This window comes from Balaenoptera borealis (assembly GCF_965194805.1).
Source record: "Balaenoptera borealis genome assembly, chromosome: 1".
Taxonomy (NCBI): domain Eukaryota; kingdom Metazoa; phylum Chordata; class Mammalia; order Artiodactyla; family Balaenopteridae; genus Balaenoptera; species Balaenoptera borealis.
In genome coordinates, this window is record NC_138860.1 from 51,003,331 (window position 1) to 51,028,749 (window position 25,419).

General features: G+C 49.0%; 1 protein-coding gene across 5 annotated transcripts in view; it reads right to left on the reverse strand.

Annotated features, from left to right (window-relative positions):
• Window positions 1-15,583: 15,583 nt before the first annotated feature.
• Window positions 15,584-25,419, reverse strand: part of FAM163A (family with sequence similarity 163 member A) — an 88,529-nt gene continuing 78,693 nt past the window's right edge. For 3 of the 5 annotated variants that reach the window (XM_082402851.1, XM_082402850.1, XM_082402852.1), the window contains exons 2-5: window positions 24,370-24,461; window positions 20,349-20,369; window positions 19,423-19,537; window positions 15,584-18,814 (exon numbers count right to left, since the gene is read on the reverse strand). In XM_082402851.1, coding sequence (XP_082258977.1) covers window positions 18,404-18,814; window positions 19,423-19,515 — 504 coding nt within the window. In that variant the 5' untranslated portion in view covers window positions 19,516-19,537; window positions 20,349-20,369; window positions 24,370-24,461 and the 3' untranslated portion in view covers window positions 15,584-18,403. The remainder of the gene's footprint in view (window positions 18,815-19,422; window positions 19,538-20,348; window positions 20,370-24,369; window positions 24,462-25,419) is intronic. The other 2 variants (XM_082402853.1, XM_082402854.1) reach the window with 1 other exon arrangement.

The window sequence follows — 25,419 nt, forward strand, 5'->3', positions numbered from 1 at the left end:
AAATCTGAATTCAGTTTTGAAAATCTGAAAGATTTATTCCTGCAGTTTAGAAAAATAGGAACTCTTGGGAGTCAGCATGTCTTAAATAAGAGCTTTCAGTGGAATGGGCTAAAGTCAAAGGATAAGAGGAGCCTGAAGGCAAAGAACATAGGGTTTTCAGCAACATGATTTTTTTTTAAATTCATAAACTCACCACTAGAGAATGTTAAGATACTTCTCCAAATACGTTGGAACAGACTTAAGCCTCAATACTGTGAAAACTGATTAATAAGGAAGAGAGGTGCTAGGAGTTAATTAGTTACTGTAGGAATTGTAATTTTAAATAGTATACAATAAAAATGATGTCAAGTCTGAAGTTGCAGTCTGGGTCATGGAATGTTTGATGCAGAAGCTGACAATGATTCTTTGCTTGACCAAACTTTAGTCAGGCTCCTGAATATTTTTCTAGGCCTATCTGTGTACTTCTTTGGAAAACATAGTTTTAGCAAGAATCCTGCTAAGTCAATTTAACTAGAACCCCACACCCTCAATATCCTACCTGGTTCCTCATCTTCCAGCATCCCCTAGGTGATGTCTGATCACTCTGGCCTGCCTTCAGTAAGAATTCTGATAGGTCACTTTAGCCAGAACCCCTGTTTCCTTGGTGTTTCCTCTTAGTAGTTTTCCATCCCTGCTCCTTGGTTATAAATTCCTCCTTGCCCAAGCTGTATTTGGAGTTGAACCCAATCTCTCTCCCCACTGTGACATCCCACTGCAGTGGTCCCTATACCTATAATGAGGGTCCTGAATCAAGTCTGCCTTACCATTTTTAACATGCATCATTGGATATTTTTTTCTTTAACAAAGTAACTTCATCAAGCTAAACTAGGGAATGATCTTAGCTACTGAGTGAAGTCCTTAGCTACTTAAGGAGATCCTGTTTCATATATGTGCAGGGCACACTTTACTGAGGAATCCATCCACATGAGACATGAATTTAGGGCCTGCGGAGGCCCTCATACACACAAACAGTACAAATGAGACACAAATCGTCTTTTCTGACCTGCAGCCTGACACTTTTTAGGATCCCTAATTTTCTAATATACAAACCAGTACTTAAGATGAACCGTCAACTCTGTAATGCCTTTTATTATCATATTACCTAAGATGCCATTTTAACATCTTTTTGTAACTCCAAACATATAACAATAATAGATAGAATAAATTCAAGGGAAATTGAAAAACACAGAGCCATCATCATCACTAATTATTAGAGAAATGCAAATCAAAACTATAATGAGGTACCACCTCACACCAGTCAGAATGGCCGTCATTAAAAAGTCGACAACAAATGCTGGAGAGGGCGTGGAAAAAGGGAACCCTCCTATACTGTTGGTGGGAATCTAAGATGGTGCAGCCACTATGGAAAACAGTATGGAGGGTCCTCAGAAAACTAAAAATAGAATTACCATATGATCTTGCAATCCCACTCCTGGGCATATACCCAGACAAAATTCTAATTTGAAAAGATACATGCACCCCTATGATCATAGCAGCACTATTCACAATAGCCAAGGCATGGAAACAACCTAAATGTCCATTGACAGATGAATGGGTAAAGAAGATGTGGTATGTATATACAATGGAGTATTACTCGGCCATAAAAAAGAATGAAATAATGCCATTTGCAGTAACATGGATGGACCTAGAGATTATCATACTAAGTGAAGAAAGTCAGAAAGACAAATACCATATGATATCACTTACATGTGGAATCTAAAATATGACACAAATGAACTTATCTGCAAAACAGAAACAGACTCACAAACATAGAGAACAGACTTGTGGTGGCCAAGGGGGTGAGGGAGGGAAGGATTGGGAGTTTGGGGTTAGCAGATGCAAACTATTATATATAGGATGGATAAACAACAAGGTCCTATTGTATAGCACAGGGAACTATATTTAATATCCTGTGATAGACCATAATGGAAAAGAATATGAAGAAGGATGTATATATGTATAACTGAATCAATTTGCTGTATAGCAGAAATTAACACAACATTGTAAATCAACTATACTTCAATAAAGTTAAAAAACAAAAATAACACAAAGCAAAGAGATGCACCTTTGAGGATCAGAAACAGTAAAAACAAAGTGCTGAGTGGGGCTAAAGCCATAGGCCTCCTGGGCCTGCATCCAGTCAGGCAGAGGCTCTGGTGTGCCCCATGTGAGGCACACCAGTTTGGTTACATAAGCAAGATGGCTTCTAGGCAAGATCTGCAAAATTAGTATTGTTATCCACAAAACTTCAGTAATTCTTTTGTTTCAAGCAGCTTTTTAAAAAACATCTTGTTTGAATGCCTCCTATAAGTATGCTACAAGTCAGTTTCATAATTTCTTATACGCCATGTAGTTTGGCTGGAGAAAGATAATTTGAATATGCCCCACTATCTTTCTGATTATAGCCAGTAATTTCAGTACATGATGTGGGGCTATAATTACTCGTCAGACACATTACTGAACAGTGCAAACATATGCTTCTGGTTACTAAATCACCATGTTGGTCTACTGTCAATGATATGGCACAACATTTTATCAATTTTTCATTCATTTGTTTATGAGTTTCACTGAGAAAGTAAGCTGTATGTAGAATATTCTCCAGGTAAAATCTAGATGAATGGCTTTTAGAAGAATGTCAGTATGCTTACTGGAAACTAACAAAAAAGTAACAAAACAAAAACTTTAGCGACTGCATTTGATTTGAAAATTTAAGTATACAGCAGCAGTCAGAATAAACGGGAGCCACAACAGAAGAGCTGGTGCCATTTTTTACATTATACTCTTGGTAGGTATAGGAAGAAAAATGACTCTCCCCCTTTTTTAATTAAAAAATATCACCCCAAATAATCACTACATGTGAACTCGAGGTAATAGTCTTTCTTCCTATAGAGTTGTCTTTAAACTTAATGCCTGGATTAACAAATTTAAACAAAGAAGGAAAGTACCTTTTACAAGAGCCATCAGTTCAATGGTTATTATTTAGTGGTGAAAGTCTGGGGCAGGATTACCAAGTGGTTAGCTATTCCAATTACAAAAGAAACAGCATAGATAAGGTGTATATTTCTTCAATCAGATTTTCACCATACTGCTTTCTGAATGATCAGGAATTCTCAGAAATTTCTCAGAAAGCAAGAAAAGCAGAAGCACAGATGAATTCATCATTAATCCAGCATGCTGTCAAAACCGTTAATGTTCTTTTCATATGACTCAATGTCCCTTTGTATTATTAAATAATATTATTTAATAAGAGTTGTTAGCACTTATATTGTACTTCTTTTCTTCATACACTCTGTTCTTTATTACATCTGATTTGTAGGTGTTCTTATACATAATTTTGGAATTATTTCCTCCCCATGATAGTTTGAGGTGGCAAAGTTGACATCTTATTTTTAATGCATCTGTACAAGATGTGAAAAATTCCTAATAAGACTTTTAAAAAAAAGACTCATGGGGCTTCCCTGGTGGCGCAGTGGTTGAGAATCTGCCTGCCAATGCAGGGGACACGAGTTCGAGCCCTGGTCTGGGAAGATCCCACATGCCACGGAGCAACTAGGCCCGTGAGCCACAATTACTGAGCCTGCGCGTCTGGAGCCTGTGCTCCGCAACAAGAGAGGCCGCGACAGTGAGAAGCCCGCGCACCGCGATGAAGAGTGGCCCCTGCTCGCTGCAACTAGAGAAAGCCCTCGCACAGAAAGGAAGACCCAACACAGCCATTAAATAAATAAATAAAAATTAAAAAAAAAAAAAAAAGACTCATGACCTAAATGGAAATAAATACCTGTTACCGAGTCCAAGCTCGTACTGCTCACCGCACGACAGGCCAGTAAGTGGAGAGACGAGTTGATGGGGCAAAGAATAGCAACTTTATGCCGAAAGCCAGCAGACCAAGAAGATGGTGAACCGGTGTCGCAAAGAACCATCTTATCTGAGTTAGAATTCAGACTTCTTTTATACTAAAAGGGGAGGGAGCAGAGTCAAGCATTTCCTGGTTCCCATCAGCCTCTGGGAGGATGTGTTAATTTCTTTCCGCCTGGAGTCATTCACAGGTGGGCCTGGTCAGGATGATTCCTGCGAAGCATTTTAGCTTAACGCTCATTACCTGGAAGGCAGGGTTCCCAGAGATGGGCCATTATGTATAATTTAAGCTTATAGGCAACATCCCTTTAGTGATTAACCTTTAATAGAATACGAAGGTTCTTCCCTATTACATACTTAAAAAAATTACAGTTTTTTTAAAGACTATTTTGTTAAGTAATAGCACCCCAAATAATCATAGGAAGATTAAAATTATGATATCTAATCTCTTATCTGCTTTGAATTATTTACATTTTTCCAGGTTTATTGAGGTATGATTGGCAAATAAACTAATATACATTTCAGGTGTACAACATGATGATTTGATATACGTATGTTGTGAAATAATCACCACAATCAAGTTAATTAACATATTCATCAACTTACATAGTTACCCTTTTTTGTGGTGAGAACACAAGATTTACTCTCTTAGCAAATTGCAAGTATACAATACAGTATTAGCTGCAGTCACCATGCTGTACCTTAGATTTCCAGAACTTACAGCTGAAAGTTTTGACCAACATCTCCTTATTATTATTTACATTTTAATAAGTGGTGTTTATCTCAAAAAGAATGTAATGTTATTCTCCCAAATGTATCTTTCTTGATATTCATATCAACTGTCAATTTATTTCCCTATTAAGTGTTTTCAAGTTCATATTTTTTTACATAAAATTAACAAACATAAATGATTCAGTATTTTACTCTTACAATGATAACTGTTTATTAAATTAAATGATAGATTTTTCAAACCTATCACATATGGTGATTTTAACTTTGAGTTACATTATAGACTTCGTTTACATATTTGAAAGTGAATATTCACATTTAACAAAAAGTCTGAGTGACCTACTTCACTGAATTACTGTAGCTGTTCAAACATCATTTACTGAGAATCTATCTTTCCCCCACTGATTTGAAGTGCCACTTTGTCACAAATTTAGTTCCCATATGTTTTTGTGCCTGTTTCTGAATTTTCTTTTCTGATCCATTGAGCTGGTCCTTAGGCATAAATACCACAGTTTTAATTATTGGAGATTTAATACTGGTGGTGGCTCATTTATTTATTTTTAGAAAGTTCCTACCATTATTACTTATTTTTTCAAATGAACTTTAAAATCACCTTGTCTAAAAAAGATTAGTATTTTTCATAGGGATTGTATTACAATTTTTAATGATCTGGTGGGAAATTGGCATCTTCCTGACATTGACTCTGCATATCCAAGAAGCAAAGAAATTGCTTAGTTTGGGGAGCCTTGTTTTTTTGATTACACCGTAGCTAGAGGCGGCTGGAAAATGTGCTTCTCAAATCTAAAAACCTACCGTACGGTGAAGTTCTTAACTTTTGCGCTATGAAAACATCAATTTTATTCATACTCAAATATAAGATAAGAGTGATCCCTCCCTCCCTCCGTTCCTCCCCACCCAACCCCCAATAGTGGGAGAGTTTATTCATCTTTGGAATCACTCAATTCACTGAGGATCTTCACAGAAAACAATACTGCCTGTGGTGCTCCCTAACTACCATGGTTCTCGGTGAAAGGAAGCCCCTCTCCCGTGGAATTCTGATTATTTTGCAAATAATGATGAATAATAGAAGTTCTATGAAAATATTTATTCCTGGGCTAAGGATGTAAATGCCCTCTTACCAAGGCTACTGGTGGTCTTCAAGTCTTCTCCTAGTACCCCCCATCCTGTAATGCTCTTGTCTCCTCCCCTGATTTTGCTTTCTGTAATCTTAAGCGTGAGGCTACCTCCAGTTCAGTGAATATTTCCCAAGTGCCCACCGTGTGCAGAGAACTGAACAGAATATTGGCTATCTCAATGACTTAGGAAAAATCAAAACTTTCACCTGGTTTGGGAGAATATTTCCTTCCACCCCAAAAGTTGGTAATCTTGAATAGGATCTTGCTTCTTCTATCTGTGGGAAGTATGACTAAGAATTTGTATTTGGCAGAATGTCCTTTTTGCTGACAGTCACATACCCATAAACAACATGCTGTCCAAAGTCTGAAAGAAGGAGATTGATATTTGGGGGCTTAATAGCATCGTGCTTTCAAGAGGCTACAGGAGGGGTCACCAGCCCTGAATTAGAGATGATTGACCCCACCAGAGCCTGCAAATCACTCATTGCAGCAGACTATCTTCCCAGTTGTGTTTTGGGGCTGGTTATTCCCTGACAGGGTTTCATCTGACAGCACCCAAACACAAAACACAGAAAGAAAATGCAAGTGTTCATCTGAGGGGGTGACCCTATCAGGCCCAGTGGGAAGGTGACAGCTGCCCTTCAGAAAGGTCTTGAAGAGATATGATCTAACGGGGAGAGCAAACTGGGTGCAGAACATGCACGGGTATGGTCCAGATAGCACTCAGTCCCCATAATTTGTCCCTCCCTACATCCTGGTTCCCTACATCCTGGTGGGCAGCATCGAGCCTAAGTTTACGGCACACAGAACACTAAATAAAGACTAGTGGGATGGCTTGTTCAAGTCCATGGATGGCCTTTTGCAGAGGAAGGATGCAAACGTCTAGATTTATGTTGTTTAGTGTTTTAAATAACTCTCCATACACCAACCCCACCTGGTAGCATCAGCTGTCAGAACTTTTCACAGTCATATAGCAAAAACACACTATATTAAAAAGCAAAAATAGACATTTTTCTGAGTTCACAGATATACTTGGGAAAAATGAGTAAATGACCTTTGCTTACCATTTTCACTCTGTTTTCTAATTCCCAGTGGTCTTGGGATCCCATGTTCTGTCTAAAGTTTAGAGCAGATGTCTATGGGAGGAGTAGAAATGCCTCTGTGGGAAAAAACACAACTAGGCATTGTAATTTAAAATTTGCTCTAGTTTAACATTCTTAAAATATTGAAAAGTGGAGTGAGCACTGGTTCCATTCATCAGGTGACGCTGCGGATATCCTGTGGGGGAAGGGAGGCTTGCTGAGCGGTGCCTGCCAGGTTTGATCATCCCCATCACGACTGCCCTGCCGAGGTCTACCAAATTCCACATTCCCCTCCTCCTCAAAGCTGCCGAGGGCTGGTTGTGACCTGGACACCACCATTGCTGAGGCGATGAAATGACAGGGCTTTGGCTCTGTCAGCCATGTGGGGAACAGACACAAATGCATGCATGACCAAAGCCTGTTACATGTGACCCAGAAGCTGTAAACATACTTTCTTGTAGAACCACAAATCTGTAGCAAGTCCTGGATCTTCCATTTCCTTCTTGCCCTTGCTGGAGCCACTCCTGGCTTTCCTAGTTTGGTACTTGTGGCTCCAGTGTCTAAGAAACTGACACTCAAGGGAGAATTATGACTCCCTTTTTATTTTTAAGTGCCTCCCACCTAGATATTTTCTGTAGCTCAGTCCTTTTCTTCCCTTTGGTAGAGAAGCAGCAGGGGCTTAAGTTTTCTGAGAATGAGAAGACAAATTCAAGCTCTTGCCCTTGAACGTATACCTGTGATTGACTCAATCATAGTTGCCAAGCACCGTCGGGTCATGCTCTGCCAGGGCTGGCTTTGCTCTGTAACAATCACCTTAGACTCCAAAGTTGTCTGGTTATCCCTCAAAACAGGACACGTTTTTCCCCTGTCAGATGGTTTCTAATGGCTGATGGAAGAAATTTTCTCATATTGAGGTATGGGGAAGTCATTCCAGCTTGTACATGATTTGGCTTGAACTTTATGCCAACTAGGACAGTCTGTCTGTGGCCCGTCACACATACATTGTACATCTGCCCTAACCATTAAAGAAAAGGGTGCACTGTGCAGAAGTAAAGAATGTCCGTTTTGAAGATAAAGATAAATGCCTCCCTTCCTGGGACATCCTTTGATGATAAGGCTCCCTTCCCAGGCGCCAAGGCCATACTGACTCACTGTGTACTTGCTAATCTGTTTTTTTGGAAAACTTGAAGGAATGTACCCCTGTCATGTTTGATGTTCTTCGTTATGATAAGATATAAAACTGTGCTGAAAACCATGCTTTCTGGAGCAATTCCTCAGAGCTACTGAGAGGCTGTCTCCAGGGCTATAGTTCTCAGTTTGGCTTGAGTAAAACTCCCCTCTATTTTTAGATTGGTTATCGATTATTTGCATTGACAGTGCATTGAGGTGAGGGTAGTCACCCTCTGACTGTCTTCTAGCCTTAGGACTCTGTGATCCTGACAGCTGGGATCGAGGCTTAGAGTCTATCTTCTTTCTTCTTGTGTCTCTTTAATTCACCACATTATGTATCTTCACCTTCTCAAGGCCTTTAACCTAGCACATCCTCTGCATGTCTGTACCTGTCTCTGCTTGAATTTCAGTCTGTCTTCGTTGTCTACAAATTGCCTTGATCAATGGTTTCCTGTCTCAGTGACCTGAGACCCATCTGTAATGGATTGAATGCTTGTGTCTCCCCAAGATTTATGTATTGAAATCCTACCCCACAACGTGATGGTATTAGAAGGTGGGGTCTTTGGGGGGGCAGTGATTAGGTCATGAGGGTGGAGCCCTCATGAATAGGATAGCGCCCTTATAAAAGAGGCCCCAGAGAGCTCTCTCGTCCCTTCCACCATATGAGGACACAGTGAGAAGATGGCCATCTAGGAACTGGGAAGTGGGCCCTCAACAGACGCCAAATTTGAAAATACCTTGATCTTGACTTCCCAGCCTCCAGAACTGTGAGAAATAAATGTTTGTTGCTTAAGGCACCTATCTACGGTAATTTGTCAGCTTGAGCTGACTTAGCAATTTCGCTCCTTCTAACATGAGGACAAAGTCTGGCAGGAAAGAAGTGCTGAGGCTGGTATCAACTTCCTAAAGTAATGGTGCCACATCTGGCAGCCGATGAACCCTGCCCCTTCCCGTCTTAGACCATGCCAGTCTGAGGACAAGGAACTCCATCTTCTACCCTTTGAGTCTCCAGTCTCTGTTTTAGTCCAGGGCAAGTAAATACCTGGAGGGTTTAGTATTTCACCTGTGAAATATGTGTTAATTTTCCACCCTGGAGTATAAACCTCTTGAGGGCAGGGGTGGTATTTTTCAGTTATATTTCTCCAGCTCCTAGCACAATGTTTGTTACCTAGTGTTGCATCCCCAGCAAATGTTAGTTGAATGAACAGTTTTGCCTATGTTAGCCCTTCTCTCTCATGGCTATTTTGCTGCCTAGCTCAGCTTGTGCCCTTTGGCAATTTGTGCCCTTTGGCCTTCCTGCCTAGCTCAGCTTGGGAGCACTTTGGTTCACCCTTAGAACTGGGTCACATGGCTCAAAGCTGTGGACACGGCTGCAGAGGGAGCCACTTGGGTCACCAAGGGAATGATGGTTTCTGGCCCCTGAACTTCATTTATAACTTTCTGCAACACATCGATTCCTGAAAGTTACAAACGAGTCAGGTTTCTGACAACCAGGTTGTTTTGTCTTTACTGAAATGTTCTGACATCATTTGATTGGACTTAGATAATCAATAGGCTCCTTACACTTTGGCTTTGAGTTTTGTTGCCTAGAAGCTTCTAAAAAAAGGGGGTGTAAAATACCAAAATGAAATGATTGGAATAGCTGTATAGTCTAAATCCCTCATTTTACAGATGGGGAAACTGAGGGACTAAGTGACCATCTAAGGCCACGTGGTTATTAGTGCAAAACTGAGACCAGAGCCGAGATCCTGAGCCCTTGGCCACTGCCTTCTCTACTGGAGAAAGCTAGCAAGTGAACTGGAGAAGCACAGTATTAAAAGAACCTACTGTGACATCAAAAACATAGCATGGCGGGGCGGTGAGGGTAAAAAAGTAGCTTTAGAATGCATTTGAACTTAAGTTGTTATCAAATTTAAAAAAGTAAAACTTGCAGTTATAAGATAAAAAGTCCTGGAGACGTAATGTACAGCATGGTGACTATAGTTAACAATACTGTATTAAAATATATATATATATTGTATATGGGAAAGTTGCTAAGAGAATAGATCTTAAAAGTCTCATCACAAAAAAACTGCAAATGTGTACCTATATGTGCTAATGGCCTTTAAACTTATTGTGGTGACCATCTTGCAATATATACAGATATTAAATTATGTTGTACACCTAAAATTAATACAATGTCATATGTCAATTGTATCTCAAATAAATCAGTCCACTGCTGAACTAATGCCACGGAATCATATACCTCGAAATGGTTAAAATTGTAAATTTTTATGTTACAGATATTTTACCACAACAAAAAACATTCAAAAAATATTTATCTGACAGGAACCTCTGCTGGCTGACACTGTTTCTCCCTCTAGCCTTCTGCCTGCTGGCCTTGAAGACTGCTCCCTACTTGCAGCACAGAAGCCTCTTTGCCTGTGGAGAGTGCGCACTCACGGGTCCCCAGCAGAAGCCGTGACCCAGCCCCAGGCCTGGGAGGATCCAAATGCGGCAGCGTCTTAGGAGACTCAGCCTCTCTTCAGGTAGGCATCTGAGCACAGGCCTCAGCAGGCTTCCCCCCCCCCCCGCCCCGCCCGGCTCTGCTCACAGCTGGGTACGCACCTGCATGTGACTGCCGCGAAGGTACGCGCTTATTCTCACGCACAGTTTGGTATAATTTAACAGACAAAAAGACTTTTCAAAATGTAGAGTTAACAAAGTCAAAATAATATAACCAGGCATACACTGAAAAGCTTTGTTTCTACCTTCATCTTATTGATTCTCCACTCCCTCCCAATAGGAAGCCATTTTTATTTGTTTTTTAATGTATCCTTCTGATGTCCAACATTTTATATTACCACTTTTTGACCTCATTGGAAATTCTCAATTCTTAATTTTTCTCTTTTGGGCTCCTCCTCATTCGTTGTCACCAGCTCATGGCTCCTCCTCACATGGGGGTACCGGGGCCACATACGGTGGGAAGGAGGCAAGAGGAGGGTGAGGGTCTGGTGAGACCCTCGGTGTCTATGCAGGGGCCTGGGCTTTGGGGTCTTCTGACCATTCTGGATTCCTTTGGTTGGGCCCTATATGTTTGGAGAAAGAATTCAGAGGATGTGGTGAGGAGGGTCAGGCCTCTGCTATAATTTCAGGATGTTTGATTAGACCCGGAACACAGATCTTCTCAGGGGAATGATCTTTTGATAGAAATAAGGATGGAATTCCCAATGCGTAGAAAGAAAACCTCTGGCCCAAGGCAAAACGCAGCCCAGGAGGATATGCAGATATTGGGATGGGTTGGCGTGGATGTGGGACCTGGCTTGTACCTGCAGGCAGGCCAGCACAGGAGCCCTGTGTGCCTCCAGGGCCTCAGGTGCCCATGGCTGGCGCCGTATGAGCTGTGTCATCTTCTGTTGAGACCTGGAGGGGAAGGTGATCTCAGATGCCCAATGTGATCCAGCCACCCGGCCTCTGGATGTCCACCCCTGTGAAGACTGGAAGTGTCCTGCCCACTGGGGGCCAGTGAGCTCAGGGAGAACGCTGCCTCATGTACCTGCCAACTCCTGGCTGTGGCTGTGGTTCCTTGCTGGGGGTAGTGGTGGTGATGGTAGTGTGTGTGTAGGAAGGAGGTGGGGGGGATGACAGGCTGGAGAAGAAGTTGGGAGCCAAGTACTTCCCTGGAGGCCTGGGCAGATTGTCCCCAAGAGACCAGCCACCCTTGGAAAAGGACATCCTGGGGAAGCGGGCTCGCCTGGGACTGTGGGGGGTAGTTTGCTTGAGAAAGGGGGACTTCCGCCTTGATTAGGGCAGGGGCCCCGGGAGAATGTTCATCTCCTAAGCTTCAGGAAGAGTTCAGGGCTGCCCAACGAATGGGTTAAAAGGCAGAAAATATTACCCTTTAAGAATATTCCTGATAAGTCTGTTATTCCTGAATGTATTTGAATTTGTTTGTTGGACAATGCTTTCACAGATTTGGAGAACGTTGAGATTTTTCAGAGCCTGTGTGTGGTTGCCTGTGATGATCTTGCCTTTTAGAGATTAGAAGGTGGAGGTGTCATTCTCCTCCCACCCTCACCCAGGACCCTGACTCGCTCAGGAGTCCTGCCTGAGGAAGGGTTCGAGAGAACCCTCCCTGGGGGCTGAGTCATGGCCCCCTCAGCTACACTGTTATTGTGGGTGACAGTGGGTTGTCCGGAGATGGCCTCTCCCTTTGGTTGGACCCTATGTTCGAGAAGAGTTCAGAGGACTTTGTGAAGAGGTTCAGGCCTCTGTTTAACCTTGAGTTGTGTAGTTAGATCCAGAACAAAACTCATGATCAAAGTGTCAACATTATACTTACAGGTTCTCTTTCCTCCCATCTAAAAAGTACCCTGTAAACCCTCTAAGCAAAGGGAAAAGGGGGAAAGGCAGAGGCAGTATGATCTGGCCCGATGAAGCCCTTTCCCACCCACAGCAAGACACAGACAAGGGATGAAGGCAGACAGGGCAGGAGGTCGGTGGGTGAAGCTCGGTGGCGGTCTGGTCCCGGCTGGCCGTCCCTGTCTAAGGGCGCCTGTGGAGGCGGCCATGGGAATGGTTGGATCCTCTTTCACAGAACTAGCAGAAATAGGCCCCAGAGTCTTATTTCCCAGATCTCAGTTTCCTAGCACCAGCTGCCTTAGCCCATCTTGAAGTGGAAACGAGTCTGTGGATACATTTCCCCAAATAACTTAGAATTATTTAGAAAACTTGTCTAAAGTCACACTTTAAGTATTGTGACAAAAACAGACGAATAAGCACACAGCAGGGTTGCAGAGTCGGCTTGGCCTTTTGTAAACTGAATAGAGAAAGAGGACTTTGATTTTATTTCTTAGGAAGTTTACACCTGCAGATAGGAGGGATGGAAGTGATGATACAGTGGTTAGCCAGGGAAATGGAGTCCCCTGGGGCCTGTGGGTTAGGGTGTAGCGCTCAGCCATCATTTCTCTTTGTTCTCCGTGGATCCAGGCAGGGGGGGGGATTCAGGGCCGAGTGAAGGTGGGTCCCGTGGCGCCAGCACTGGGAGAGGCAATGGGGATGTGGCAGGTCCAGTTCTCCTCTGGTTTCCTAACTCTGTGAAGATGCAGATGGTGGCCCACAGAAGCACATTCCCATCCCTCCCAGCCAGACACTGGGGCTCCCTCCCTCCTGCTCCTTCTCCCGCTCTCACCTCCCCACTAACACCTGGGAGCAGAGCAGCCAGAATGTCTAGCAAGTTCTGAGTGAGGCTCAGCAGGGCCAGGGATGGACAATCTGGGGAGTCCAGGCTCAAGAGGAGGAGCTGGATGTCCTCTGGACCCCTTCTGACCGGACTTTCAAACCCAAGCCTTGAACTTGGAAACCACTGAAATATGCACGGCGCCAAGCTGAGAGCTGATCTGTTGTATGTATGAATATTCTCTCCCTCATTTGTACAATTTACTGGGGCAAATGTGAGGCCAAAATTCAGTTCTAGGTTGATAGGACCCTTGGTCTCTCAAAGAGTCACAAGCAGTTATGACAGAGTTTCCAAATGAAGGTGGAGGCAGTAATGGGCAGAGAGGTGGTCCTGGCAGCGTCTGGAACAGGCAGGGAGAAGTGGTGAGGGAGGAGAGGCTCCGGAAGCCTTGGGGGAGAGATGAAAAAGAGCCCAGAGGAGGCTTCCACCCTGATGCCTGAGCAATCCCAGCTGCCTCCACAGCTCAGACTTGAGTCCCCACCAAATCCCACTAACGACAATGGCTACCGTGTGCGCCAGGCTCACGTAATTTTCACAGCAATGGAATAAAGTAGGCGTCATGAGCCCAATTTTACAGATGAGGAAACTGAGACACAGAGAGGTCCAAAAAGTTGCCTAAAGTCACACGGTAAGTGGTGGAACCAGAGTTCAAAGTGAAGTCTAACACAAAACTCCACCCTCTGACCACCAGGACTAGATTGCTGGGATGTTAGGTCACAGGGAGAGAGGAAGTGATGGCTTTGTGACCCAGCAGCTCTTCCTTCCCTGATTCCTGCGGTGCTCAGCACAACACCAGCTGTGGCTGGGGGATGAGGGGCTGGACGGTGCTGTGTGCTGGGCACCCAGAGGCCTGAGGGGCAGACAGCGTCTTTCAGAGGCTCGCATGCTACTTGGGAGGGAGATGCTAGGCGGTGGAGGAGGGATGGCCATTGGGGCTGGGGGACTAAGGGGGAGAGAGAGGCCAACAGAGAGGGGAGAAGAGCAGTCTACACCAGGCTGAGGAGGGAGGGAGAGGTTACTAGTGTCTGCGACTAGGTCGGGCCCAAGGTTGGGCCATTTCCATTCTGAGCAAGTAGAGCTGGGGGGAGAGCTCTTGGTCCTGCCTGTTCTTGCTGCTGCATTGTTCAAGAACCCTGGTCTTAGATATGGTTTGGGGACTTCCCTGGTGGTCCAGGGGGTAAGGCTCCGTGCTCCCAATGCAGGGGGCCCGGGTTCGATCCCTGGTCAGGGAACTAGATCCCACACGCATGCCGCAGCTGAATCCGCGTGCCGCAGTGAAGAGCCCGTGTGCCGCAACTAAGACCTGGCGCGGCCAGAATAAATAAATAAATAAATATATTTTTTATAAAGAAGATATTTATGGTTTGGTCTTCTTGCCCTGGAAATGATCAGTAGTCTCTGAGCAGCACTTCTAAGCGCGAGGGTAGAAAATGGCTGGGTGTGCTCGGGGCTGTCAGAGCGAAGAGCTGGGGCAGGGCTGTAACCCCACCGCATGGCCTGAGGCGCTGGGTGAGAGGCTGGCATGGGCGTGGCCACTGGGGGGGTGGGGGGGATGCTTAGGGCAGGGGTAGGTGCAGCAGCGATGAGAGAGGTTTGCCTCAGGGCTTTTGTTTCCAGGGGACAACTGGTGACAGAGCTGCCGCCAGCTGCCCCCCAGCTGAGGGTGAAAGGCCTGCCGGGCTCTGACTCCAGGTGGCCTGGGTGCCGCACGGCTCAGGCCAGGCTGCCGGCTCCCCAGCCAGCTGTGGAGGTCCGGAGACGGGGAGAGTGTCTCTCTCCCACACACACTCATGGGCACACACACAGCCCCACCTTCACCCTCATCCCCCCTGAAGCCTCCCTTTCACTCAGAACCTATATCCTGGCTCTCTGGTCCTCACTCCACACTGCTCCCGTTTCTCCCATCTCTGCTGGGGCCTGAGCTGAGCAGCTGGTCCCCAAAATCTCTTCTCTTCCCTCCTCGGACTTTAGAGCGGGGACCTTGACCCGAATTACAGGTGGGACCCCAGGGGCCTGGACAGTGAGGGTGGGGTGGAGGCAGGTTGCTCCCCAGGGCTCTGCATCATTGACTGAGCTCCTTCCACCTCAGAGACAGCAGTGGCTACACTTCAATCCCCTTTCCCAACAAATGACACATCCTTCCTGGGTGAGAGCTCTCACTGAGGCAAGGAAAGGGATGGGGGGGGGGCGGGTGGAGGACACGGTGTACATGGCAGAGGGAAGCAGGAAGGGAGGGGAAGCTGGTAGACCTCAGTGCTGCAAAAGGACATCCTGGGCGATAAGAAGAAGCATTCACTCTTAAATCCACGCCCAGCTGCCCCTTCCCCAGGTAAAGAACAGAGGACCCTGTGGGGTTTCTATGTCAAATTCCTCCTTTATTTTGACATTCACTTAGTTGTGACTCCAAGTTATCAAAGATGCAGGGCAAGAAATCTGTAGCAGGAGCAGTGAAGTGGAGGTGGAGCGAAAAGGCGGAGAGAGCAGGGGGTTCCCTGCCTCTCCTCTTCCTGTTTAGGGTGCAGTTTGAAAAGTGTCCAAATAGTGTCCCAGAGCACAGACTCGGCAGCTAAAAAGTACAGTGTGGTTGAGTGGCGTGAGCTTCCTCTTCCACAGGCAGGGCCCTTGTGGCTGCAGGGAGGCGGGCAGGCAACCTTGAGCCTGTGCCCTGAGCAATGTGGGGCTGTGTGGGGAGAGCCGTGGCCACCATCTCTCCAATGCCCCAAACTCATGATTTTGAAATGTGGGTTGATTTAGGCTGGGAAAGCTCTAGGAGGAGACGGGATTGCACGAGATGCTTTTCACTCAGGGACCCCAACAGATCAGGGCCAAGAAGCGGGTGAGAGTTGACTGGATCTTGATTTCTCCCAAGGCGGGCGGTACTGGAATTTCTGGGTGAGGAGGGGCAGCCCCCTGCTGTGGTTGTGTGACTGTGGAATCCCAGGGCGGCAAGCAAGGCACTGGGGCTGGTCATCAGGAAGCGGCGAGGACGCCCAGACCCAGCAGCTCGTGTCAAGGGGGCGTGCTTAGCCCAGTAAGGGCTGGCAGTGGGATGGGCATGAAAAGCTGCTGTCCTCAGCTGGTCCCTCCCGGCTCTGAGACAGAGCTCATTACCCCACCTAGAGCTGTCTCCTGGTAGCAGAGAAATGTTATCATTTGAGGTCACTCAGTAGGACGGTCAAACATGTCTGCTTTCCACTGACAATTAAAATGGTTTTGCCTGCGAATCCTGTGTTTTACCGTGGCCTTTCATCCATTAACACACATCCCTGCACACAGGATCAGGCAGTCGGCAAGTGCATTCAGCCCCTGCCAGGACTGGGGCAAGGAAGAGTGGTCTGGCTGGCAGAACTTTTCAGGGAGCGCTGGCTTCATGGAGCATTAAAGGGTCCTCAGAGTCCCCCTGGGCAAGTCTCATTTCCCTGGAGAAAACGGAATCTCAGAGGAGATAAGAGACTGGTCCTAGAGCTAATGAGTGACCGAAGTGTGACCAGACGCCAGGTCCTCTGATTCTCAACCCTGTGAGCCTCGATTACAGACTGAGATGCAAGGTGACCAGTGCCCAGAGCGATGCAAAAGGTGCGGCAAATTCTCTTCCCCTTCCCCAGCTTCATCCTCCCTGTCGCAAATGCAAAAATCAAGATCTCAGCAGAGGGGCCAGCTCCCTCCCTGCCCCACGCTCTGCAGCATTCGGTGACGCAAGAGAGTCTGGGGGTTACTAATGCCCTTAGGAGGTGGGGGGACAGACACCCCTGACTGCAGAGGCAACTGGGGAACTCATCAGATGCATTCACTCAAGCAGCATAAGGCCACAGCTGAGTTATAACTGGGAGTTGGGACTGGGGGCTAGAGTGACACAGCAATAAACAGGCCCTTGTCCTGTGACTGGGGGGTGGGTCAGCCGAGGGAGGGCAGCCAGCACGGAATCTGATTGCTAAGTCAAGTTCCTCCCATCCTCAGAGCGAGGGCTGCCAGCCGTGGTGAAACGAAGGGGTCCTGCTCTGTGGCCTCATGGCGGGATGTCCAGGGAGAACACCAGGTCTCTGGAGGGGCTTCCGTGGCTTCCACGCGGCAGCGTTATCCCAGGGGAGGCTCTGCAGGCTCTTCCTGTACCAGCCAGCCGGCTGCCGTGGGGATTGGCTGCCACCTTGATCACCTTTCGTTCCTGCTGTCTGGAGTCAGATTTTTCTTTCTAGTCGGTACATCAGAGACCCTTCTGCCCTGCGGCTCCTGAAGGTGGCAAAGTCCTGGTGTGCGCTGTTGGTGACAGGCCTGTGTGCACACACCCGGGAATGCACACGTCCTCGCAGGGCTGCATCCACGCACAGCGCTCGGCGTGGCGGACCAGGGCCCCAGAGACCATCAGCAGGCTTTCCTTTGCTAAGCTACTCAAACTCTAGTAACAAAACTTGCAAAAGGTTCTCCAGCCGGGGCAGCTGGTTCCCGAGGCAGAGAAAGAGGATTTGTGGGGAGACAAGGCTAGACATCCATTGTGGGTGCATTCCTCACAAATAACCTTATGCCACAGCCTTTAAAGTCCAGTCGACGTGTTCTGTGAAGACAGAGGCAGATGCAGATGTGATGTGTTCAGGAAGCAATACCCGTGTTGGAACAGCTACAGGGAGTGCGGTCTCTAGAACGGGCGAAGTACAAAACTAGACTGTGAACTAGCTCTTGGATTCATGTCAGCAAGCAAGTCCTGAAGAGTCCCTTTAACCCCTTCCTCTCCCTTCTCGAGTTCTGCCAATGCCTCAGCTCTGGCCTCTCCCTTTGCCCTACACCCCCTTTCTCCTTTCATCCCCCAAGGACTCCGGAGCCTTTGCTTAGCTTCCCCCGGTGCTCCCGCTCCTCTCCTCAGAGTCCGGCAAAGCCAGGGGGCTGAGGGAAGTGAGAGGGTGGTGGCAGTGCCGGCACTGGCCAGAGGACAGTCCCAACAGAGAAACTGGCTGAGCTGCCAACAGGACCTGTCAGGCCGCCACCTGTGGGCCGCGGGGCCAGGCCCTGGCCTGGTTCTCAATGCCCTCAATAGCCTGAATCCGGGTGAGCCCTCCACTGTGGGGAAAGGAAAGCCAGAAACACTGAGACAGTCCTTGTGGGCCGTGTTGGGGGGTGTCGTCCGCTGTCCCCATCGCTCCTGCTGGGGCGGCAGCGTTGGTGCATGGCGGGGGTGGAAGGGGTTACACGTCTGTACTAATAGCCCTTGGATTGGTGAAGGCCTCACGGCCAGAGCCTGGCCACGTCACCGGGTAACTCTGGGGCGCTGCCACTTGGAGGGATGGGGGTGCCCCCTCCTTGTAGTATGTGGGAGCAAAGGAGAGCCTCTCGCCTCCGCCCCCGTTGGGCACCATGTCAGCCGTCCGTATGTAAAAGGGAGAGCTGTATGGGGAGCAGGCGGTGCAGTGGCTGGCCGCCACCCCGCACGGCTGGCCGCAGGGCTCGCTGGTGAGAGGCGCCAGGCCGCCTCGGCCGTCCAGGGCCTGGGAGCTGCAGGCATTGCAGGTGGGGCCTCTGCGGTGTGCGGGCAGGTCGTGCTCCTCCTCCTCTTCCTCGCGTGCATCCCCGGCTCCGCTCCTCTTGCAGCAGTAATACTGAGGGGAGAGTGGGGAGGGCTGCCTGAGGGCTGAGTGCCCCCCTCGGGGTGTGCACAGGTGCCCACGGCCCTGCTCCGCTCGGGACCCTGCGCCGGGCGCTCGGCTGGCCCTGGAGAGAAAACTCAACACCAGAGGCCCACGGTCCACAGCGATGTCCTCCCAGCCCTGCAAGACCAGTTCTTTCCCTCTTCCTCCCCCTACTTCCTAGTGCATTAACCGCAGGCGGAGGCTGAGAGAGGCGGGGAGGCAGAGGGGGGGGGGCATACAGATCCTACTAAGCACAGGCTGGGGTGCAGGGAGCTGCTTTCAGAGTCTCCCCACACGGTGCCCTTCCCACCACTCCTGAAATCTCAGACTCACGGGAGACACAACACAGCGACCCGGTATTTTCCCAGCTCACTCTCTTGGGTGCCTGAAGTGTGCAGGGCGTGAGGGGAACGTAGCTCCCTTCTGACAGCGCCCCCAACTCCCAGCCCCCTTGACTTACGCCTCCCACATTCCACGGCTTTGGACTTTGTCACGCCCGCAGTGGGCCTCCAGGCTCTGCCCCCATGATGGGGAAGTGGTTTGCTGGTGGCCTCTGGCCACAGGCCCAGGGGACTGACCTGGAGCCTACAGTAGCACAGGACGGCGATGATGCAGAGGAGAATGACCGCAGCTAGGATTCCGCCAGTGATCACAACCGTTCCCGCTGTCATCCGCCCGACGCCCCATCAAACTCTGCAAAGATGTGTGCGGAGAGGTGAGGGGCAGCTGCCCCCCCTGGGCCTGGGGCCGGGAGCCCTCCTGGAACTCTCTCAGCTGAAGGCATGGGGGACCCGAGAGCAGGGAGGGCCCTGGGCACTGGAACACCAGGGGCTTCCTGAAGACAGAGGATAGCTGTGGCCTGGGCCAGCCTAACCTGGGGGGCTCATAGCTGCAGAGGGGAAGAGAGGCGGCACAGAGCTAACTGAAGGTGTGATTCTGCTCCCTGTTTCCATCCACTTTCAAAGGTTCTTGCTGTCTTTCTGCTTTAATTCTCTTCTCCCTCTCCTCTCCCCTCTCCCCTCTGTTCACATCAGGCTTAACCCTCACCCCTTCCCCTAGCCCACGGGGCCAAGACACAGAGAATAACAACTTCTGTTCACTGAGGCCTTAGTCTGTGTGAGGCACTGTGTTAAGCACTCTCAGTTAACCCTCAAAATAACCTTTTGAAAAAAAAATAACCTCACGGCCAGAGCCTGGCCACGTCACCGGGTAACTCTGGGGCGCTGCCACTTGGAGGGATGGGGGTCCCCCCTCCTTGTAGTATGTGGGAGCAAAGGAGAGCCTCTCGCCTCCACCCCCGTTGGGCACCATGTCAGCCGTCTGTATGTAAAAGGGAGGCGCGCTCCGGATGTGAGGCTGTCTGAGGGCCGACTCCCCTTTCAGGCCACTGAACGGGGACTCCCGACCCCCGAGGCACACAGGGACCAAGGTGGGCTGTGTCAACGGAGCAGGAACGTGTGAGGAGACTTGGCATCTTGAGGACAGAATGACCGTGAGCACTTACGTTCATAAAGGGAACGGTGACCTGCAAGACAATGAAAGGGACGGAGATGATGTTAGAAGAGTGTTAGCCTGAAAAAGGCCCCAAGGGTTAGATTAATCCCTGAGCTCCACCTCACCTCACCCTGCTCTCTCACCATGTGCTCTGTCATCGACAGGCCTAGAGGTCCCAAATCTGCAGCTCCAGCTGTGTCTCCAGCTGCTAGTGGACAGACTTGTCCCTCAGATGCCCACTGGCACCTCGAACCCAATTATGACAGGCTGTCATCACCCTCTCTCCAAGTGGGCTCCCCGCCTCCAACCCCTCTGTTAGTGGTTCCACCAGGGCTGCCACAAAGGGTTTTGCAGGCTGTTGGTTACTCGAAGGGTAAGTGAGGCTGGAACGCCGGCTGCTCAGGAAGCCGGGCGCCCTGCTGTGCTCACCTGGGGAAGGGGCACCTGTCTTCACCCAAAGACACCAACTGCCCCTCACCACTGTGCTCCTGGAGCCCTGTGTGCACTGCTCACAGGGCGGTCTGTGGACCACAGCCTGGCAGCACCTGGAAGCTGGTCAGAAATGTAGCATCTCAGGCCCCACCACAGGCCTAATGAGTCAGAACCTGCGTTTTAACAAGGTCCCAGGTGATTATTTGCATATTAGAGTTTGACAGAGCTGTGGCGTGTTCCCCTAGATGCCCAGACTTGCAAATCCTCAAATTCTTCTTTGGCTTCTTCCAGTCTTCTGTTCTTCACACCAGTTATGACTCTGCACCGCATACCTGCACTGGTGCAAAGGTTTCCTAACAGATCTCGCTGGTTTTGTCCCTGAGCACCCTTCACATCACCCACAGTTAGCCCTTTGTCATGCCCTACACCCCTCTTACTCTGGAGACTTTGTGGCACCACACTGCTTGCAGGACACATTTATCTGGGCGCAGACTTTTAGACTGAGCTTCAGAGGCTTTGCCCTCTCCCACTTCCCTGCATGCTCACCACCAATTATCTTTTCTCCCTCACCGCCCATTGTCCCCCTGCATGAATCCTCTGCCCTTCAGGTACTCTCAGTTCTTAAGAAGCATACAGCCAAGTGATGAAAAGACACTTAATATACCTTATGAACCAGAGATGCACAGACCAGGGGCTGTGGGAACACAGAGGAAGGGGCAGCTAACTACTTGGGGAAAAGTTCCATGGAACATGTTATATTTGAGCTGACTCCTAAAGGCTGAATGGGGGCTTGTCCGGTAGACCAGGTGGAGAGGGCAGAATGCACGGTCCAGGAGTGTGAAAGAACACAGAGGCTCCGGGAACCGTAAGGAATCTGGGAAGGCTGGGGGTAGGAATGAAGCTGGAGAGGCTGTAAGGCAGGCAAGGAATTGGGATTTAACTCTCTTGAAGACAATGGGGGTTCCTGAAGGGTTTCAGTAGGGGAGAGCATGCTCTCACTGTCTCCATCTATTTATTTTTTTTTATTTTTTTTATTTTTTTAAACTTTGGGTTTATTTATTTATTTATTTATTTATTTATTTATGGCTGTGTTGGGTCTTCGTTTCTGTGCAAGGGCTTTCTCTAGTTGCGGCAAGTGGGGGCCACTCTTCATCGCGGTGCGCGGGCCTCTCATTATCGCGGCCTCTCTTGTTGCGGAGCACAGGCTCCAGACGCGCAGGCTCAGTAATTGTGGCTCACGGGCCCAGTTGCTCCGCGGCATGTGGGATCTTCCCAGACCAGGGCTCGAACCCACGTCCCTTGCATTAGCAGGCAGATTCTCAACCACTGCGCCACCAGGGAAGCCCTGTCTCCATCTATTTAAATTCTGCCCATCCTTCAAGGCTCTGAGAAGCCTTCCCTGACTGCCTCATCGTGATGCACTCTCTCCTGCTGGAATTCTACTGTAATGCCTTTCCATGTGCCACTTTTCAAATCCTGTCTTGGTATGATGCTTGTCAACTTTCATGTGGGAACATCTTGACTCCTGTGCTAAATTATGAGTCCTCTGGGATCAGGAGTTGCATCTTATACTGTATCCTATCCTCCCGCAGCATTATACACAGTGCCTGGCACACAGCGGGTACTTAGAAGTTTGGTAATCATCTCACCATACGGCGTTTCTTTCACAGGCCTGGCAGTAATGACGCTGATCTGCCACCAGAGGGCAGCAAGTTGTATCTCTCCGCTCACATCTGATCTGCAGACCAGAGCATCCTTGTTCAAGACCAGTTTGCCTCTGCCCAAATGCACGGGGAGCCATGCTTCAGGGTTCACTGGGGTATTTGTTGGGGGCGGGCAGGTGAACCTCAGCCTTGGGAGGACTCACACACCATCACAGCCACAGCGCTCCACCCTCCCCTGCCTCCCCTGCATGCTCACCCCTGAGGGCTGCACAGGAGACAGAGGGGCCTGGTGACCTGAAGTGGGAGGGGGCAGCAGTGGTCCACCCTACTGAAAGTCTCGGCCTAGTCCCCTGGGATGTGTCCAGGCTCTTTCAGGGAACGGGGAGTTATGAAGCCACACAAGAACAGTGCCCTCCCTTCTTTGCCTTCCATGCCTGGCCTCCCTCTTTCAGTGCCATGAAGCCTGCGCAGCAGACGTGGCCTGGAAGTGGGGGGCACTGCAGTGCAGGTAGGGCCACAGGGCTGAAGGCCCACTCAGGGCCCAACTGTGCCGCTCAGCGGACATCCCGTCTTGGAAACGGACCTTCTTTCTCACGGTAAAAGAGAGATTACCAAAAAACTCAGGAAGAAGATTCATGTATGTGAGGGCCCCTTGGAACCTCTAAGATATCCTTCAAACGTGGTTATTTGTGGGGAGAAGGAAGGCCCAGACGTTCTGTGATCACTTAAGTCTGGCCTGACAGTCATAAACCAAGAAGGCACATGTGAAGTGCATGTGGTCAACTAGCCAGGTCCCAGCCAGCTTCCCGGAGGGCCCAGTCCTGGTGGTGCAACTTAGCATTTAAATTCCCACACCCAGTGGCTCTCTATGATTTCAGGGGTGCTTATTTTCTCTTTGCAACTAGATGCAAGTGATCACGATAACTCCCTGAACCTAAACAGCATTCATTGTACAGTTTACAACGTGTTTCCATTTCTGTCCCCATTTATGATGGGCAGGTTCTAAGATGGCCCCAAATGAGCCTCTCCCCTGGCAGTCATGCCTTGTGTACTCCCCTCCCCTCGAGGAGGGGTGCCACCTGTGACTTGCCTCTAACTAACAGAATACAGCAAAGGGGATGGGATGTCACTTTGTGAGTAGCTTCTCAAAGATTCTGACTTCCCTCTTGTGAGCCAGCTCTCGCCCTGGCTGCTTTTGATGCAGCAAGTTGGATTCTGGGGAGGCCCATGTAGCAAGGAACTGAGGATGGCCTCTGGCCCTCAGTCCAAGGGACAGCAGGGTGTTAAAGCCATCAATCCAATGGCCCAAAAGGAACCGAACGACCACATAAGTGAGAGTGGAAGTGAATCCCTACCCAGCTGAGCTTTCAGATTAAACTGTAATCCCAGTGGACACTTTAAATGCAGCCTCATGACCAACCCTGAAACAGTGAACCAGCTGGCGATGCTTGGATTCCTAACTCACAGAAACTGTGAGATAATCGATGTGTGTTCTTGCAAGCTGCTAAATTGTGGTAGTTCGTTATACGGCGAAAGATAACTAACACACCTCCTTTGAACCATACAAAAACCCCACTCACAGGAGGGAAAGCCAGACCTTTATATGATTTGCCTAAAGTCATACAATAGCAAGTGTCTGAGTCAGGACCCAAGGGCCAGTGCTGTGGAGTTTCTGTCACACCAGTTGCCTGATTAATTTCCTGAGGCCTTGAGAACAAGGTCCCTATGTTCCCTCACAGGGCCTAGGAGCTCTGGACAGAATGGATTCAGTAGCGACCAACTCAGGGGCTGAGGGCAGCCAACGAGGACAAACCTGTTGCCAACTGCAGACCCCCGGGGCCCGCCCTCTGTGACCAGGACTTTCTGGAGCTCCCTCTCCACCAACACCTCTCTCTACCCAGCATCCGGGCACCTTCTCCTGTGCCTCACACTTACGTGAAACAGCTGGAGCAGCGACGGTCCAGTCACGCAGGCTGTGCCTGAGCAGACAGCAGCTGGGGGCACGTCATGGCCAAGGGTGTCAGTCCCTGACAGAGGAGAGAGGGGAAGGTCAGTGAGAGTTGGAAAGGGAGGCTGAGAGGACAGACGGACACACACTGGCACCTGGCTGTGACCCCAAGACTCTGGAGTGGACATCCCCAAGGGGGCTTGTTTCCTGACCTCCACGGCTGCCTTGGTCTGAGGTCCCCGAGCCTAAGAACCTGAGGTCAGACCTCTAAGGCCACATCCTATCCCGTCCTTGTTTCCTTCCCTCAGTGTCGCTGTCCGGAACCCTTGCCCAATGCACCATCAGGACAAGAGCCTCTCCCTGCTCTGGGAAGCGAGGCTCAATGGGGGAAGGGAGTCCAGCTGCCTCTTTCATGCTCCACTGGAGAATGCTGACCTGTCCCCTGGCGGATGTGTCCTTGTTGGCTGCATGGCCGATCCCCCTCTCTCTGGCCCCACACACCTCTTTCCCATCTCCTTCCCCATTCTTTCCTGGGCCTGTCCGTATTCCCAGCGCCCAGAGCTGATCACTCCTTTCTCTTACTCCAATATCCAGACTTCCTCAGGCCAACCCACCAACCAGACAGTTGGATGGGTAAGTTCACGCTGATGTGCTGATGGAGGAGGGGGAGGTGAGACCCTACTGAGGAATCCAGTGTAGTCTAATTACTGGAGGGTCCCTTCAAGCCAAAATTCTTTACCCACTCAACATTATTTAGAGGAGTGTCTAGGCCCTACACTGGGAATGGGGTGGGGGTGGGGTGGAGGGAGGAAGGACACCCCCTGGTGGTGACGCTGGGCCCCTGCTCACTTTCCTGAGGAGAACGCGCCCCACTGGGTGTATCTGTATTGGGGAAGGAACTCAACCATTAACGGGATGCACTGAGCCACTCTCCACAAGGGCAGGGCCAACCACTTCCAGGTTCTCTGCCTCAGCCAGAAGCTGGAGGTCAAAGGACAGACATTTTCATGCCTCAAGGACTGGCACCACAACTACTG